This window comes from Solanum stenotomum, chromosome 3, assembly GCF_019186545.1.
Source record: "Solanum stenotomum isolate F172 chromosome 3, ASM1918654v1, whole genome shotgun sequence".
In the NCBI taxonomy this organism is placed as follows: Eukaryota; Viridiplantae; Streptophyta; class Magnoliopsida; order Solanales; family Solanaceae; genus Solanum; species Solanum stenotomum.
The window spans coordinates 62,392,204-62,411,150 of record NC_064284.1 but is presented as its reverse complement, the minus strand read 5'-3'; the positions used below and the strand labels follow the sequence as shown (position 1 = coordinate 62,411,150).

The 18,947-nt window shown below is 30.9% G+C and overlaps 1 protein-coding gene and 1 non-coding gene across 2 annotated transcripts; both read left to right on the top strand.

The window, feature by feature from the left end:
* The first annotated feature begins 11,490 nt into the window (after positions 1-11,490).
* On the top strand, positions 11,491-11,563 carry TRNAR-ACG (transfer RNA arginine (anticodon ACG)). Its single transcript has one exon. It is a non-coding gene; the product is annotated as a tRNA-Arg (tRNA).
* A 1,961-nt stretch (positions 11,564-13,524) lies between these two features.
* Positions 13,525-18,079, top strand: LOC125860962 (nuclear intron maturase 3, mitochondrial). Its single transcript, XM_049541020.1, has 3 exons — positions 13,525-16,399; positions 17,061-17,327; positions 17,726-18,079. The coding sequence occupies exon 1, from the start codon at positions 13,734-13,736 to the stop codon at positions 16,020-16,022; it is 2,289 nt and encodes a 762-aa protein (XP_049396977.1). The 5' UTR covers positions 13,525-13,733; the 3' UTR covers positions 16,023-16,399; positions 17,061-17,327; positions 17,726-18,079.
* Positions 18,080-18,947: the final 868 nt, after the last annotated feature.

The window sequence follows — 18,947 nt, the reverse complement described above, 5'->3', positions numbered from 1 at the left end:
ATTTAATAAGTTATAAAATAATAATGTATCGCCTCTCTCGGTCTTTGCGTGACTTTTGCTCTCACAACTACAAACTTTCTTCCTCTCTTTTCTCAATCAAACACCAATTTTTTCCTCTTGAAGTGATAAGTTTTCATAACTTTTACAAGTATTTTTTTATATTAATAATTTTCTTAGGGTGTATTAATGTTTGTCAAGAACACTTGTTGCAATAATATGTTTAGTGTATTGATGTTCATCAAGGTTTTTGAGTGAAAAAAATGCTATTAATAATTAAAAATAATAACTATGTATACATATTTGAGGTCTCTTATTAGAATTTTGTCTTAGGCCAATAATTTTATTGAGACTCTTTGATCATCATATCCGTTTGTGAGATAACACTAATATATTATTGTTGTTGAACTAGTTGGTGACAAAAATAATGGAGCTCTTTATAATTCTCCATCCCAATCTTCAGTTTCAGCTGGAAAAAAGTTTTGGGGAAGAAAAAAAACTTATTCGTCTGAATTGGAAATTGATGAGAAGATGATTACTGCTCTGGAGTTACTAATTAAAAAGATAGTGCACCTACATTTGAAGAATATATGAAAGAATTAGATGGACTTGAATGGGAAGAGTCATTATACAATACATGTGCAAGTATATTTTGTGAAAGTATCCAATTCACAAGTTAGAGAATTGGATTAAGGTTATCGAAAAAAAGATAAGAATTCTTTAGTTTTTCCAATTAGCCAAAATATATGTTAGGTGTTGATAATGTGATACCGTATTTATTATTTTTCAACTAGTATTTATCATACTTATTGAACTTTTCGATATTAAATTGTGCCTATAAAATACTTTTTATTCATGATTTTTTTTATGTGATGCTTGATGATTATGATATTTTTTTAATTAAAAAGTAATATTTTTTGTTGAAATGAATTTTTTATAACATTTTATTAATATAATGTTTGATTTCATATGCACATTTAGATATTGAAAACAAATGATAATCATTCGGTGTTCAGATTTGAAGACAACATCTTAATATTCAGATGTGTATTAAGATTTAGACATCTAGCTCTTACTGCAAATCTTAATGTTTAGACGTGCATTCAAAGGTCTTAATCTTAATGAAAACAAATGAGGCCTAAATAAGCACACAAAAAAATGAAAGAGAATTTAGTATTTCCTATATATATGTAAAAAAAAAAAATCTTTAATCATATATAAATAGAAATAGAATCAACATTTTTACTAATAAAAGGATTTAGAATATGAAGAAGTCGAAAATAGTTCGAATAAACCCCTTTGATTACCTGATTTTGCCTATAAATCGTGTACGACTAGACAATTAACTCGACCACCCTTGTTTTTCACGTTTTCAAAAATTTTCTTATAATTTGGCCCCCCCTCGAGGATGAATCAATAAAGATATTTGCTAATTGTTATATAGCTATACAACAAAAAAGGAAGGAGATTGATTAAGAAAAAAAGGAATAAACAATTAGTCTGCTTAAAATGATTTTTTGTGTCGTTTAATGGTTACTGAAATGCGTGAAAATTAATTTATGCCATTTCATTTTTGCTTACTTTTATAATTTATGTGACATTGATAGATTTCGAGAGTCAGCTAAATTTATACATGTTTTAAAAATATTTAAATTATTAATTATTATAATTTATAATAATTGTTAAATAATATATGTTACTCCCTCTAATTTCATTTATGTGGCATTGTAGAACTTCGAGAATCAATAAAAAATTTATGCATTTTAAAAAATTTTAATTATCAATTATTGAAAAATATATATTCTTGGGTAATTGATAAACAATTTGTTGGGCAATACTCAACGCAATTACCACAAAATATATCGATTCCAAAATTAATAATATAATCAAGCAATCCTTCCTTTAATTTTGAATATCAGTTTCCAACTTCCAATCAACAACAGATAAATGTGTAGGATTACATGCACACGTACTTCACAAGGAATGCATTAATCCTATTGCAATAATTCTTGCTAAAAAAGAATGTTTATGTCGTGGCAATTTCATTTGTCTTAGTTGATCTTAATTCAATATTAAATGTATATTGATTTTTTCCCAATAACTGAATACTTCTATTTGTAAATACTATATATATATATATATATAATATTTTTTATGTAATTTTTAAATATAAACCAATTCCCAATAATTGAATACTTCTCGTGAACTCTTTCCAATTGTTATTACTTTTTGTTGATAAGGGACTTGTGGTCACTATCCTTTAGATATGTATGCGTACTATGAATTTTGTTTTAGTGCGATAATCTACCAATCACAGTAAAAAGGTAAATCACATTAGATAAGCTTTGATTTAGGGATGTAGTAAAAAAAGGGTCATAATATGAAAAAATAAGCATACGTGAAAGTCAATAAAAAATTGATAAATAAAAATGGAGTCAACATTTTAACTAATAAGATGATTCAAAATATAAAGAGGTGAAGTGAACACAGAAAAAAAATTAAAAGCAATTTGAAATTTCAAATAAATTCTTTTGATCCTACTTGATTCTGCCTCTAGATCGTGTACGACTACACAATCAACTCGACCACTTTTGTTTTCACGTTTTCATAATTTATAATATGGTCCCAAAATTATAATATGGTCCCCTTGAAGATGAATCAATAGTAAAGATAATAAAAACCTTTCCTATCTAGCTAAACAACAAAGAAGGAAGGAGATTGATAAAGAAAAAGGAATAAGCAAGTTTGCTTTAAAATGATTTTTTTTGTCATTTAGTGGTTACTTATATAAAATTTCAGTTTAAATTTTAAATAAATCTACATTTTGATTGACAACATTATTCAATATCATTACGAAAAAATGGTGAAAATCAACCGATAAAATCGATTGGATTTATCTTCTTTTTTTAAAAATAAATAAATAAAAAGTGTATGGACGAATTAATTAGGTAGATTTTTGCAACATTATTTTAATAAATAATTGACCTAATTCACAAGTTTCTTTCGCAAAAAAATGAGTTCGAAATGTATAAATATTAAGAAGCATCAATGATCTAGTGATAAAAGAAGTATCTATCACACTAAAGACGGAAGCTCGATTTTCAGATGGTACATCAATACATATTCTTATGCCCATTCCAATTTTGTCTAACTTTGCTAACTCCTCTTTCTCTACATGTATCTTGTTCGTTCTGGAAACATGTCTTCTTATTCCATCTTTTCATAATGCGTTGTTATGTCGAGGGTCTATCAGAAAAAATATTTCTACCCTACAAAAGCAAGAATAAGATCTGCATGTATCCCATATATCTTTCCAAATATCATTTGTAGAATTACATTGAACATGTTATTATTGTTGTTGTATATATTTGACTAAGAACTCAAGAAGTTGTATATTATTGAATTTTAAACTTTAAATTCTTAATTCATCTATGTTGGAATCAGGGGCAGATCCACCCGTGGTCAAGGGGTATCAAGCGACACCCCTTCACCGGAAAATTACATTGTATATAGAGATTAAATTTTAATTTGATAAATATTTATACAAATATTAACACATCTTGAAACAAGTTGAAGGTTTAGTCTATTGGTTAAGAGGTTGGAAAAAAATCCTCGAGATTGTGTGTTCATGCCCTACTAGCCTTGTTATAATTTTTTTTGTTACGATCATTGACACCCCTTAATGAAAATTCTAGATCCACCACGCCATTGATGAGAATAGATCAGTAAAACTGGACATCAAATAAAGAATGAAAAAATAAAATCATGCCTTATGACTAGAATATTTACATGTGTTTATCATTCTTTGATCAATTGCCAGTTATATATTATTTAAAAATCCATTATAAAAACTCATAAATTATAAATTTTGAGTTCGTCTCTGTCTCTGTATAAGCTTTCATAAAGTGAAAATTATATATCGAATAGGAAACTAAAAAAGAAAATCAGGTGTTACAACTAGAATATGTACATGTGCTTATCATTCTTTGATCAATTGGGAGTTGTGTATTATTTTAAATCGTTATAATATAGAAATCTATAAAGTTTACATTTGAACTTTATTATTATTATAAATATCAAAAAAATAGAATAAGAAATTAAAAAAATATTTTTACATCAATCTTTGTATTGAGAGTGTTGATTGGTATAGTTTTGGCCTCATCTTGCTACACTGATGTTTCCAAGAAGCACCATAGCAATAACATATAGTATATCCAAAGAGATAAACTTGTCCACATCCCCATGTGTTTTTTTTTTGTTTTTATCTGACGTTCGATAATTATATAATTACAAATCGATAAAAATTTAAGTTACTCATGCCAAAAAATTCATATCGAAAATAATGCACACTTTAATAAAGTCGATTTTACATCTAGATCAGAATTCAAAGAAGTTCACATTGGGTGTAAAATAAGGAATTTTTTTCTAGAAAAAATATTCCGAAATTTTTCGGAAAGATGATGAAGTTGAACATGCCATCTACCAAGAGTTGATCTAAGTCACAAAGTATCTCTATTTAATTAGGCTTTATATAAATGTGCCTTTTAAAAGCTTGAAATAAAGATAAGCGAATAAATATTTAATTGTGAATTTAATAACTAAAATAGATTATAAATAATTTGATTATAAATTTGAAAATTTATAAATTTTGAATTTTGATTCTACTTCTGATTATTGTGAATCCCTCAATTGAAGCTCGGTTGTTGATATCCCACTCACCAAACTTAGGAGTGACTAGTGTATTGCTCGAATATGTTATTATCGCTACAAAATCTCTCAAGTGGTCTAAAATGACACTCATTTTAACAGTAATTGTAATAGTAACTATGAAGATATTTGATTAATCTTATAAGCTGATTAGACTAACCAATAAACACTTCTTAATTCAATATCGTCTATCCGTTTGGTAAACATTTGTGCATGTATAAAAAATACCCTTTTATTTATTCTTACATGTAAAAACCTAATTAGTGATGGTAAAACTACTCACAATTGCAAATTGACTTGCTATTGATGGAATAAAATTGATTTTTCAGATGGTCACTTAATTGTATAGTAATTATTACTTCCTCTGTCTCAATTTATGTGACTTACTTTCCTTTTTAGTCAGTCCCAAAACGAATGACACATTTCTATATTAAGTAACAATTTAACTATAAAATATCTATTTTACCCTTAACGGAATGATTTACAACCACACAAATTTCTATCATTCATTTTGGACCACAAGTTTTAAAAGTCTTTTCTTCTTTCTTAAATTCCATGCCGAGTCAAACTACCTCACATAAAATGGGACGGAGGGAGTATTTCAGAAAATCATTTCCTTATTAGGAAAAGTTAGAATAAAAGAAATTGTGAGATAATACATATTAATCGAATTGTTATCTCAGAAATCAACTTATTACCATTATTTGTTGATCTTCTCACTAATTACCATATTTGCAAACTACAATTTGACTGTCCTCTATATCATTCACGGATTCATGATTATAATATTCCTCAATCCTAATCATTGAACTAATAATTCAACCTACCAACAAGATATTATAATATGTTAAAAAGAAAAAAAGGTACTTCATTCTACATTTTTCGGATTTTTTCGTGTGAAACATAATATCAAATAGTTTTGGGATTAAATTATAGTGTCACTTAATTTATTGTTTGGTTGATAAGTCCAGAATAGCTTATCTCAGAATTAATAATTAGTACTGTGATAAGTTATTCATCTCCTTAGGTGGTATAGTAATTCCAAAACAACTTATCTCGAGATAAAATATGTAAGTGACAAAAGCATCCCTTTAAACCCTTTTTATACATATTTTCACATTCATGTATATTTGTATTATTTTTAATAACATGTAAAATAACATTCACAATCTTCACTACTCTTTATTTTTATGATAATTCTTCATATTTTTCTATTAAAAAGTACACTATATAAATATAATTTTTATTTATGAATTTATTTGACTAATTCTTTTGTTTATTTATATTTTGATTTCTCATAAATTCTCTTTTACTTTAACAAACTTAAGATGGAAGTTCTATTTTTAAGCTAAATAAGAAGAAAATTTTATACATACAATACTATCATGGGAATGCACACACAAAAAAATTCAATCTAAATAAGATCAAAGTTCTATTTTTAGGAATGAAATGAAGGGTATTTTTGTAATCAAATGACTTGTTCTTAAAATTTATGCAATGCATATTATTATTTTACATACAACAAACCAAACACTAAATAAGAAAGAATTTTATCATAACTGATCTCAACATAACTATCTCATCATAACAAATTTTATCATAACTAATTTAATCATAACTTATATTCAAGCCAACGATCGTTAAAAAATCTTACTCTAGTTTAGAGTCAATTGAAAACAACCTCTTCACAATATAAAGTTATGTACACGTTATCTTATTTCAGACTTCATTTATAAAATTATATTGTTACTGTTATAACGGAAAGAATCTGAGAACTCAAAAGCAGATTGAAGAAAAAGACACTTTCTATGTCAGTGTAAAATGGTCACTCTACTCTTTTTAGAGATAATTGATAACAAAGAATTTCTTGGAAATATTATATTAGACATATAAGGACATTCTAAAATTATTTGAGTGGTCTAGAGAGGGCATATGTCCTACTTGTTGGATACATGTTTTTTTCTTGTGAACCTTACTATATGCTTAATTATTACTCCCTCTGTCCCAATTTATGTGACATATTTCGCTTTTTGAGGGTCAAATAATTTAAGTTTGATCGAGAATTTGTGCATGAAATTTTCAATTTTTTAAAAATGAAATTTATATATTTGTAAACTACATAAAAAGTACTACAAGTCTCAATAATTGATAATTCAAAATATTTGAAAGATATAGGAAAAATTTATGGTCAAAGATACACTTGTTTGAATCTCGTAATCTGAAATGTGTCACATAAATTGAGACAGAGGGAGTATAACACAAAAGAACTTGGTGGTGAATCATAAAAAAAAAAAGAGTTTGACGATCTACTATTCGTTGAAATTTATTAATTCGATTAATTTAAATCTGCATCACATAAAATTCATTAGAGAGAAAATACTCCTAATCAAAAATTTGAGATTTCTAATTAATGATATTGAATTTTGGTACTCAATAATCACTCTTGAAGTGACCCATAACAAAGCACAAAATTTCAGTATGAATATGCAAAAAATAGTATATGAGTTAGTTTTCTTTTTAATCTATCAATACAATATAGTAATGGAGGGAATATATAGGAATATATAGCTCATATATACCAAAAGTAGAAGAAGAAATATCTCAAAGTTATTAATTTGTCATAACACATAAATGTACTTTTTAATTCGATTTGAGATGATATTTTTATCTTTTAATTTTTGGTGTGTATAAGTAGACACTTAAACTTGTATAAAGTTGAACAGATAGACACATGCGCCCTACGTGAGCATTTCGTGTGAGATACACTCAAACTGATTTGTATATCTATGTAGAATATAATGTGTATGTCTACTTATTCATCTTTATAGAAGTTTGATTTAATCGTTTATAATCTATATTTAAATAGATCCAAAATTAGAAGACATAAATATCAATTAAGATCAAATTCAAACGACACGTTTATAAATTATGTATTCTAATTTATAGAGCTATAATATCATGTCATGTCATCTCTTCTTCACCCCCCTCACACACACACCAAAAAGGAAAAAACCTTGCAGAATAAAATGACCCACACAAAAGAATTATTGGATTGATAAATTCAGCAGTATCTTTTTTTTAAAAAAAGTAAATGTTACATTTCTTGCATTGTTATTATATGATTATTACTTGAGTTACATCTTTCAACTTAACCCCTTATACAAACCAATAACTACATATATTTAGGGATGACAATGGAGCGGAGCGGATGCGAGACGGGGTGAATTTAAGGCTATGCGAAACGGGGCAGGTTTAAGATTATGTGGGGCAGGTTGAAGTGGATTTTTTAAAAATTAATGCGAGGCGGGGCGGGTTGCGGGTATATGTGATTTTATGTGGGTTCAAACTTAATTTTAACTTTTTACATGTCATAAGAGTGATAGAGCATTATTTATTGAGATAATTTCATTAAAGCTACTAAAATATTCAAGATAATAAGTGAAAATGATCCAATAAAAAATAACACAATTTCTGACATGTTTCCCAATTGACCTCTAAAAACTAAAATTTTAAGTCACCATCCTATTAAATTAATACAATTTAATGAAAAATGAATTTATTTTTATGAATTTTATTTTTAGTATCAAACTTAACTAGAAAAAGAAAATATTAAAAAAATTATGTTGGGCGGGGTCATGTGGGGCAGATCTATGCGGGGCGGGTTGAAAATGAAAAAAATTGTTATGCGGAGTGGGGCGAGGCAGATTAAAAATTTTGCGGGTTAAACTCAGCCCACACCGCACAATTGCCATCCTTATACATATCAGTGCAATTTATATGTGTGGTTTGGAAAAGGTTAGTGTATACATTGACATTAGCACCTACCAATTAATAAATAAGGCAGAGTCAGAATTAAGAGTTTGGAGTTCTAAATTTTAGAACAGAAGAGAAAAATATCGCAAAACATGCTTTCCTTTTTCGGGGTTCAAACCCACAACACTAGTCTGAAAAGCCTTTTCAATGTACGTCCCTTCCTTACCATTGAGTTGTCAATCAATATTATTAGGGGTTCACAAGTTACTATACATATATATTTATTTAATTTTCGAATACAAATATTGGATCTAAGAAAAATTTAGTGGGTTCGTTCGAACCCATGAACCTCCACCTAACTCCGCCCCTAACTACCATGAAAGATAGAGACATTATTTCCATTCATAGACCCCCAACTCAAGAACCCCAACTCAAGAAAAAACGTAATGAAAGTAATAAATGGCAATAGACCTTTATATAGTTAATGTACTAGACTCTCGTTTAAGCAATAAAGGGCAAAAGAGAGGGTTTAACAAGTTCTTTCTTAGCAAAGAAATGGCTCGAGCCCCCTTTGGAAACATAAAAGCAAGTTGATAGTTATAGTAAATACAATTAGGAACCAAGAACTGGCTAGCAACAGAAATTTCTGAGAAGAAGAGGAGGTAACACAATTACCCAAAAAAAACAAAGTGCCACTAGCAAATATTACAATGATATATTTAATGTAATTTTATATATGTGAAAATATTAAATAAATAATTCTGGAGAGATTAAACTTTCTATATTTGTGGTTGTATATATTTGTTTTTGATTGTTACTTAAATTTCATTATCATATCGTTAAATATATCATTATCAACAACAACATACTCAGTGGAATCCCACAAATGGTGTCTAAAGAGGGTCATGCGTACACAGACCTTACCACTACATCGTTAGGTAACAAAGAAAACTTTCATTTTGTGTAACGATAGATTTTGTGTGGTCCCGTTGTTATCTTAATTTTTCTTTACTTATTATTTAATAATCCTATCGTATCTTTTACCATACTTTTTTCGTACTATATTTTTCTTGTTGATTTATCCTTCAAATTGTTGATGTGTGATATTATGTATCGACAAAATAATAATAATATATTTTATTCAAATATTATATATATTAAAATAACATAGTACTATATAATACAATACAATACATTATGAAAAGGGCAAATCACATAAATCCCACTAGCTTAGGTCTTAATTATTAAGATTCCCAATAGTTTCAAATATTACTTCCTCTACCATATTTTATGATTAGGATATATGAGTCTGAATCCATGAGATACATGTATTTGTCAAATTTTAAAATTGAGATACAAAATTTATTTATTTAAATTAATTGGTTGTAACTTATTTCCTTAATTAGAGGAGTAATTGAGGATTTTCAAAATACGTAGATAATTAATTTCATTTTATTATTCTTTGAAATAGTAAATTCATTAATATTATTANCTTAATTAGAGGAGTAATTGAGGATTTTCAAAATACATAGATAATTAATTTCATCTTATTATTCTTTGAAATAGTAAATTCATTAATATTATTAATATAAGATAAAAACATGTATATCTTGGTAATGTAATTTGATTAATTTCAAATTATTACTCTTAAAATAATAAATTCATTAATTTGATGTATCTATTATCAATATATGATGTATCCAACAAACTAAACATTTAAATACATGAGTATCATACAAGTACATTCATACGTATCATAGAAGTATCTAACATTAATTTCATGTATTTGTTATACTTATCTAGTATTAATTTTATGTATCTATCTATCTATCTATCTATCTATCTATATATATATTAATTTCATGTATCGTTTATATGTATCTAGTATGAATTTGATGTATCAAGTATCAATTGCATATGTTATATCCAAAAACATGTATCTCGAATACATAGTAAACATATACATCTAATTATGTGTATTTAAATATGGAATATACAAAAAAAAAGAAGCATATACATCTAATTATGTGTATCTAAATTTCATACGTTATATCCAAAAACATGTATCTTGAATACATAATAAGCATATACATTTAATCATGTGTATCTAAATATGAAATGTAGTTGAAACACATGAATCTATGAACAAATCACGACTGTAGAGTATCTGTCGTATCATTAATATCACTGTGTTGTTAAAAATCATGTATCCGAAATTTAATATATAGTGGATACATATATATACATGTTCAGATACCCCATTACTAAAAATACAACTCGGATCTTAATTAAGATTACTACTTATTGGATACACATGTTTCAAGGGCTATATCAAAGTAATATTGGTACTACCACATCTATATCACAGTAACCAAAGAAAGTCTTAGAAGAACACCAGCAAACAAAAACTCTCTACAATATTCCCTTTGATCCTTTTGCACGGTGGCATAACATAATCAAAACTAAGATCCATTTCTTTCGGAGACAAACAATCAAGACCCACTGTAGCAGTTACTGTGATTGGAACTCGTGATAAATGAACAATACAAAATGATATTTGGGTTCAGGAGAATTTGTGGTGATGATATCTTGAGAAGAAGAGAGTAGATTAACTATTGTTGAAATAAAATTGTAAGGTGAAATTCTTGAATCAGAAAGTAGGAGACATAATTGAGTGATAAACATGGGAGGGGAGAATTAAGAGATAGTGGTTGATTTGGAGTGAAAGAGTTATTTAAGCAGATAATTAATCAATAATAGTTTTGAGGGATGTGGGTATTTAATAGTATTTTCAAATAATATATTAATATATGGTATAAAATACTAAAAATGGTAATATATGTAATTGTTTAAAAGTAAAGATAATATTAGTATATATAGTAGTGATGTATGTCTAATAAGGTAGTTTATCCTTACAAAAATATATAACAATCATCCGATCCAAATAGAATGTTAGTTGTCACAAATAATTGATATACTTGAAGTACTTATTATATAATTTAATTCATTTCGTTTCACCACTACTACCAAAATGACTCTGTGGCCCAATGGATAAGGCGCTGGTCTACGAAACCAGAGATTCTGGGTTCGATCCCCAGCAGAGTCGTATTTAATGTTTTTTAAGTTAGATTTTCTTATGATATTTTCTGTACTTCGAATTATTTTTTTTGAGAGTAACAATTCATGTTTGTTAATTGATTTGAAAATACTTCAACCAATATATCAATTGGTGTTTTAAAAGATGTTGTTGGGCTCGGAGCGGAGTTCTAGCAAAACGTCTTGAAACTCAAGTGTGAGGCTTAGTTCTATAAAACTTACGTCCTAAGCACCCAATACGCCCTAAGCATGCCCAACGTTTGGGGCTCGCGTAACCGATCTTACACAAATTATGTGTTAAATTCTTTAATTAACATTATTGACCTTAATAATTCTTGAATAAATTAATGATACTTAATAATTTTTTAATCTATACAAATAAGAAGATTGAGAGTAACTTAAATAACAAGTTGTAGTATCGCATATTTACTATTTAGCAACACCGTGAGGGTGATCATATATTACTTAACATTTCTTTTAAAAATACATAGCAAAAAAATTTACTTTTTCACTTATCATTGGTCTTCATGTTTTTGTAATATGCCTCAAAATTATCATATTTTATTTAGCTATTTGAAAGTAATTTTATTTTTATACATGATGAAGTGATGTCTTTATTATAATACTAGTAAGTATTATTTACTTATTGATTTTTTTAGGGGAGGTACATTGTATAGTATGATAATAATATATTTTTAGAAAAGCTATTGTTCCAAATGTTTTACGATAAGCAAGAGGACATCAAAATGAAAGAAAATGTGATAATTGAGAAAGACCTCCCTCACCTTCTTGAAATTTTTCATAAAGTACTTGTCAATGGTAGTGACGATGAAGCTAATGCCACACAATCACGTAATTATGATTTTATCTTTGATTATTTTCACGATTGTTGGAGAAAAAAAATCATGTACGACACAAATCAAGATTGCTCACAAACGTGTTTCATTTCGTCATGAATTTGAAATCAAAGGAATTCATTTTAGGCCTAGTGGAATTGACTCATTAAGAGGTGTGAGATTTACATCTCACTATTACTATGCAAAACTAAAACTCCCATGTTGGTATGTTTCAACATACACTACATGATAGCTTATGAAAAAATATACTAATTGTTCATGATAGCTGGGACAGCAATGTGAAGTATAGTGTCTTGCAGAGGTGAAAGGTGGACAAAATTGGGTGCATGAGAAAGATCAACTTTGGTGGAACTCATTTCAAGCATGGGGCATCCGAGTGTATTGAGAGGTATGCGCCAATGGCCTCTTTTGTCTTTCACATTCCACCTTGCAGCTCTTTGTGCACTCATGATATTCATCTATTTGTTCGAATCTTCGGAGGATCCAGCACGCACATGGTGATATTTATGATGAGTCAGAGAAAAATAGCATGAGAATTCTGCCGTTTATGATTGATCCGAACCCACCTTATAGGCACTTTTCATGACTGTTAGGGTGTTATCCAACACGCACATGGTTACGTTGTTTGCTTGAAGATATCAATCATGCTGGAATTTCGTTCAGAGTTTGATGCTTGTGAGACTACAAAATGTCAATCATTTATGTCCCTCACATTAGATTCTCTTTGATATGCAAATTCCAAAATCTAAAAGATCTACTAAGCTATTTACATCTCCAAGCAAAAAGGTTTAGTAAACATCTAGACTTAAATATGTGTATGGAAGTAATTAGAAGTTCCTTCAAAACATCTACACTCATTCGAGCCGATAATATTTGAATGAAACCAACTGATCATCCATCATTCACACACTGAAAACACAATGTTCCTTTGAAAGCTATATATATTGCTCACACCCTTTTAAAATATCGATGGTTACATGTGGATCCTCTACAAGTAGAATTTCAAAAAAACATTCAATAAAGTAAAGAAATAAAAATATTTTGGGAGAAGAGGTAAGGGAAACAAAAATAAAAGGCTAAAAGTAATTAAATATGATAGAAGAAAAGACAAATTTAAAATTTTTCCGCACATTGAAGATTTCGTCGCCGGTGATTTCCCGTCGTGATCCTAGTCGGAGTAATCAAACTCATCTCTCATCTCACCTGCATCTTCCGCCGCCGGCGACGGTGGCAGCTGCTCAAGCGCCGAGCTGATAGTTTCAACACCAGTTCCTCTTCACTCGGAGGCGATTTACAGCAGCAAACCTCAAATTAGAACTGAAAATGCTCAGAAGAACCACACTGCACTTTACTTCCAAGATTACACTTTTCTCACTTCCAAAACTCCACTTTTCAACCCTTTCTTCTTCATCTTCCCCCTTTTACCAAAACCCCAAAAAAATCCTTTCTCAATCAGATATCAAGAACCTCGTTTTCTCTCAGTATCACCATGGAAAGTTTCACAACCTCCTTCAAAACGTTGTCGCTTTACCCTCTTTCCTCCTCACAGCTTGCCACAATCTCAAACCAAATGACAATAATACCCTCACTCTTGATTCTGTCTCAACTCATTTTTTCTCACTTCAAGAACTCTCCTATCACCTCTCTACAAATCAATTTGATGTCAATGTTTGCGGCTTTACTATCCCTCCATCTTCAGTTAAAGGTAAACCACTTGTGCTTCCTAATTTGAAGCTTAAAGTAGTTATTGAAGCTATAAGAATGATTCTTGAATCTATATATGATGATAGATTTGTGACATTTTGTTATGGTGGACGTGTTAATATGGGAAGGCATACCGCTATTCGTTACCTTAAGAACTCTGTTGAGAACCCCAGTTGGTGGTTTACTGTTTGTTTGAATACTGCAAAGTTTGAAAATAAGCATGTTGATAGGTTGTGTAGGGTTATGGAAGAGAAAATTAGTGATGAGGCATTGATTGGTTTGATAAAAGTGTTATTTGAATCTGAAATAGTGAGTATTCAATTGGGTGGTTGTTGTTTAGGTAGAGGGTTTCCTCAAGAATGTGGGTTGAGTTCAATTTTGATTAACATTTACTTTAATAGTTTCGATAAGGAGATTCAAGAACTACGGCTTAAAACGAGTCGGGAGAATCCGAGAGTTGATGATAATGACCTTGCTGAGGGATATCAGAGGAATGCTTTCTATAAGCCGTTGAAGATATATGCAGTTAGGTATTTGGATGAGATATTGGTCATCACGTCGGGGACAAAGATGATGACTTTGGATTTGAAGAGTAGGCTTGTGCAGATTCTTGAGAGAGATATGGAATTCGGTATTGATAAGGTTAAGACTGTTATTCATAGTGCTACTTCTGAGAAGATAGAATTTTTGGGGATGGAGCTTCAGGCAGTTAAGCCGTCTGTCTTGCACCCACCAATGTCACAAAAGGCGATTAGGGCGAGGAAGAAGTACCTCCGGCAGAAAGAAGTTAGAGCTTTGGAGTTGAGAAATGCTAAAGAGAGTAATAGGAAGAAATTGGGAATGAAGATATTCAGTCATGTATTTAAGAAAATGAAGCGGGCCAATGGTTTCAAAACTGATTTCCAGATTGAGAGCGAAGTCAACCAAATCTTTGATTCTTGGGCTGAAGAGGTAATGCAAGACTTTTTGGAATCTGTCGATGATCGTTGGGAATGGCACCGGATGCTCTCAGCTGGTGACTTCCTTTCTTTGAAAAGGATCAGAGATCAACTGCCCCTTGAACTCGTAGATGCTTATGACAACTTTCAAGAGCAAGTTGACAGGTACTTAAATCCCATCAAAGCAAAAAGGATGTTAGAGGAACAAGTAAAGATAGCAGAGGAAGAAGAGGAGCGGAAATACTCTGATCAAACGGTGGCAGATCTGACAAAGTTATGCATAAAAGTTGAGGCGCCCTTAGAAATTGTTAAGAAGGCAGTCAAACTGATTGGATTTACAAATCATATGGGCCGTCCTAGGCCGATTAGTTTACTTATGGTTCTTGAAGATGCTGATATCATCAAGTGGTATGCTGGTATTGGGAGAAGGTGGCTTGATTTCTTTTGCTGCTGCCACAACTTCAGAAAGTTGAAGATTATAGTATCTTATCATTTAAGATTCTCGTGCATCTTGACTTTAGCAGAGAAGCATGAGTCCTCAAAGAAGGAAGCAATCAGACATTACACCAAGGATCTGAAAGTTTCTGATGTTGATGGGGTCGAAGAAATGTATTTTCCCACAGAAAGGGAAGTCAAAATGATGGGAGATAATGATCTCATTGATCCAAATCCTGTGGATGGTTCTCTGGGGATGACATTGATTAGATTAGCTTCTGATGAGCCCTCTTACTGTTGTGCTGCTCATTTTTGTGACAGAAGAGATACTATTGTCTACCGAATTAGGTTACTTCAGAATCTTCTTAATTTGGATTTGTTTGATCGAAGTAAGTGGGTTCCAGGAATGGGTGCTATACACGAGAATCTGAATAAGAGATGCATCCCTTTATGCTCTGACCATATTAGTGAATTGTACTTAGGTAGACTAACTTTGCAAGACACTGATTATGCTTCTCTTTTGCATGTGGATTAGTTGATGTCCGACATTATTGTCGGAGTGACATCAAAACTGCTGTAAATTACTAAGAAACATACCCGGTGTACTCAACCACAGCTTGTATATCCATATTTGAGATGTGGTCTTTTTGTTGTGAGAGCCATCCTGCTTATAGTACAATTTGTTTCAGAAAACCATGGTCAGTTATGCAAAGCATCAGCTATTGAGAAAAGCTGAAGAGTTTTCCAGAATCTGTAGTGGAAGCAATAATCCTTTTGATTGGATTACTGCTGGAGGTTATGCCACATGCATAAAAGATGTCTGTGAAAACACAATTTGGCCTCCCTGTACCACCAATCATGGCTATCTAAAAATAGATGATATGAAGACTATGAGAGTATGCTTTCTGAAAGGTCAGTAACTGCATTGGGACTAGTTGGTCTGTAGTTTGATTTTACAACCTTTCTGGTGTCTGTCACCTGCATTTCTCATCTGGGCTTTCAGCTTCCCCCTTGCTTTCTTTTGCAAGTGTTGCATATTAGATATTGCTCTTCTCACCTATTTGATTGATAGGTTATAATGTTGTACATTGATCATGAACTAGGTCCCTTATTTTGTGAGTTAAACTTGAAATATTTTCGGTCTGTTCCTATGAAAGACCTGCATGTACTTCTCCTCTAAAATCCAAGGAATAGAAGGAATTGAAGTTCTCTAGTAAGCTGAACCTTGACTATTTTGACCATTTCTTACATCAGTACTGGCCAGTGGAAATGTAGAAGAATTGTTGTGGAAGGTGATCTTTGACAATCTTTCCACCACTCTAAGTGCAACTCAAGGATTTATGTTATCAGAAACGCACAAATAAGTACTGTTGTAGTTGAACATACATGAGAAAATACCGCTGTCTAGAGTGGCTACAGAAAACTTAATTTTACTTTCTATTTATAAATCAAAAGGTTTCATTTATATATATTAAATTAATGAAAAAGGAAAAGTTTCTCTAGTTTAGTTTGACAAGTTCTTCATAAACAAGGTACAATATTTTCGGAATTTAATGATCAATCTCATGTGCAGGAGTACACCATTGTTGTGTCTAAGATCTTGGCGCCTGATATGTTTAAGAAATCCTCAATGCAAGAAGTAAGAAGTATTGTTGATGAAAGATCAGTCATGAATACTTTCTCGAGTCAAGAAGTAATAGAAACATCTCATCATTCCATCAACTTCCTGTTGAGTGGTTGCTTGAGAGATCAAAGTACCGAACAGCTTATTGAGTGTCAGCAGTATTGCCATGTTCCATTTTGAGTGAAAGCATCCCGTACACCAGTGCCAATGGAACGGGTAGGTCTCCTCATTATAATGTCTCCTCATCTGAAACTGTTGATACCAAAGTTTAATTCCTTGTTAGTTTGATCAGTAACACTCGGCAGAAAATGTCATGTCGTCAAATCCTTATTAACCTACATGCTTCTTCTTGCTGTTTATAGCCTTTGTTGTCATAAGGTTCTACTCAAGTAGGGTTGCTTTTGCATTGTCTGGATGCTCATGAATAAATGTCTTCTTAAAGAAAAAGAAAGAAAGAAAATGATTGCAGAGTTTACCCGACCGCTGGTTGTCTCCTCCTATTAGTTGACTTCTTTCTTGCTTTAATCAATACTTAGAACCTAACGGAAGTAACTATCAGGAGTGTGTATTCCTGTAGTATGGTTTTCTAACTTAGATGTTTGGTGCTTTTGTAGGTGAGAGTTCTGGATCATATTCTTATTCGAAGTACAAAGTTGTGAAACCAGCAAGCATAGTTCGATTAGACATTTCAGCAGCATGAGAAGTTGGCCGTGCAAAACTTTAGAAAGAAGCAAAAATTGGTAAGCCAAGGAGATCACACAGTGTCTAACATTGAATTGCGTGGATAAGTTTGTCATAGCTTATCATCTTTCAAGAGTGTACTTACTGTCGTTCTATGACTTCTCTTTTCCATCACTTAAAAGATGTATTGCTGAGTCTAAGATTGTATGCCCATTCTATTTATCAGTGCAATTGCATGTTTGATTTTTCCCCCAAATTTCTACTTTGTGTGACCAAATGTTAAGCTTTTTAGCAGGTGGAANGGCCGTGCAAAAATTGGTAAGTCAAGGAGAGAACACAACGTCTAACATTGAATTGCGTGGATAAGTTTGTCACAACTTATCATTTGTCGTTCTATGACTTCTCTTTTCCATCACGTAAAAGCTGTATTGCCGAGTCTAAGATTGTATGCCCATTCTATTTCTGATGTCAGTGCAATTTACACTGCTTGATAATTTATGAGAAGTTGAAGATATACTCATTCACTGTACTACCTAAAAATCAAGGTATAAAAGCATTGCATGTTTGATTCTTCCTCCAGAGTTCTACTTTGTGTGACCAAATGTTGGAAGTTTTTTAGCAGCTGGAAACTTCATTCTCTTGGAGTTTTTGCATGTCTGCACTTCTTTTTCCATGAAAGTTAGCAACATGTATATGTTATGGTATAAGCTGGGTTTATTAACCGGAAGCTAAGTCGAAGATCTCGATGGTCTTGTGAGTGGCTGATAAACTAACAAGACTATGCTACAAGGTTTGCCTAAGTCCTATTCCTATCCCACCTTATCTTTTCAACTGCACTTGATGTTTGATATTTGTTTTGGGGTTTGATTATTTTGAATTCGCATCGAGAAAGTCCGTTTCGTTCTTTGACAAAGGTAACTCATTCTTATCTCACCTTATGAGTATCATAGATAATGCAACAACAACAATATACTCAGTGTGGTCCCACAAGTGAGGTTCAAAGATGATAGAGTGTAAGTAGATCTTACCCCTATTTTGTGAGGGAAATCTGTTGTTTCTGATAGACCTCAAGAAAGAATATCATATGTAATATCTTAGCAAAAAAACACAATAAAAATACCCTTCAATTTTGATTTATTAGTTGATTTTACCCCT

What these genes read in the sequence shown, in the direction of transcription:
- LOC125860962 (XM_049541020.1), top strand. Translation starts at nt 13,734, where the DNA reads ATGCTCAGAAGAACCACACTGCACTTTACTTCCAAGATTACACTTTTC.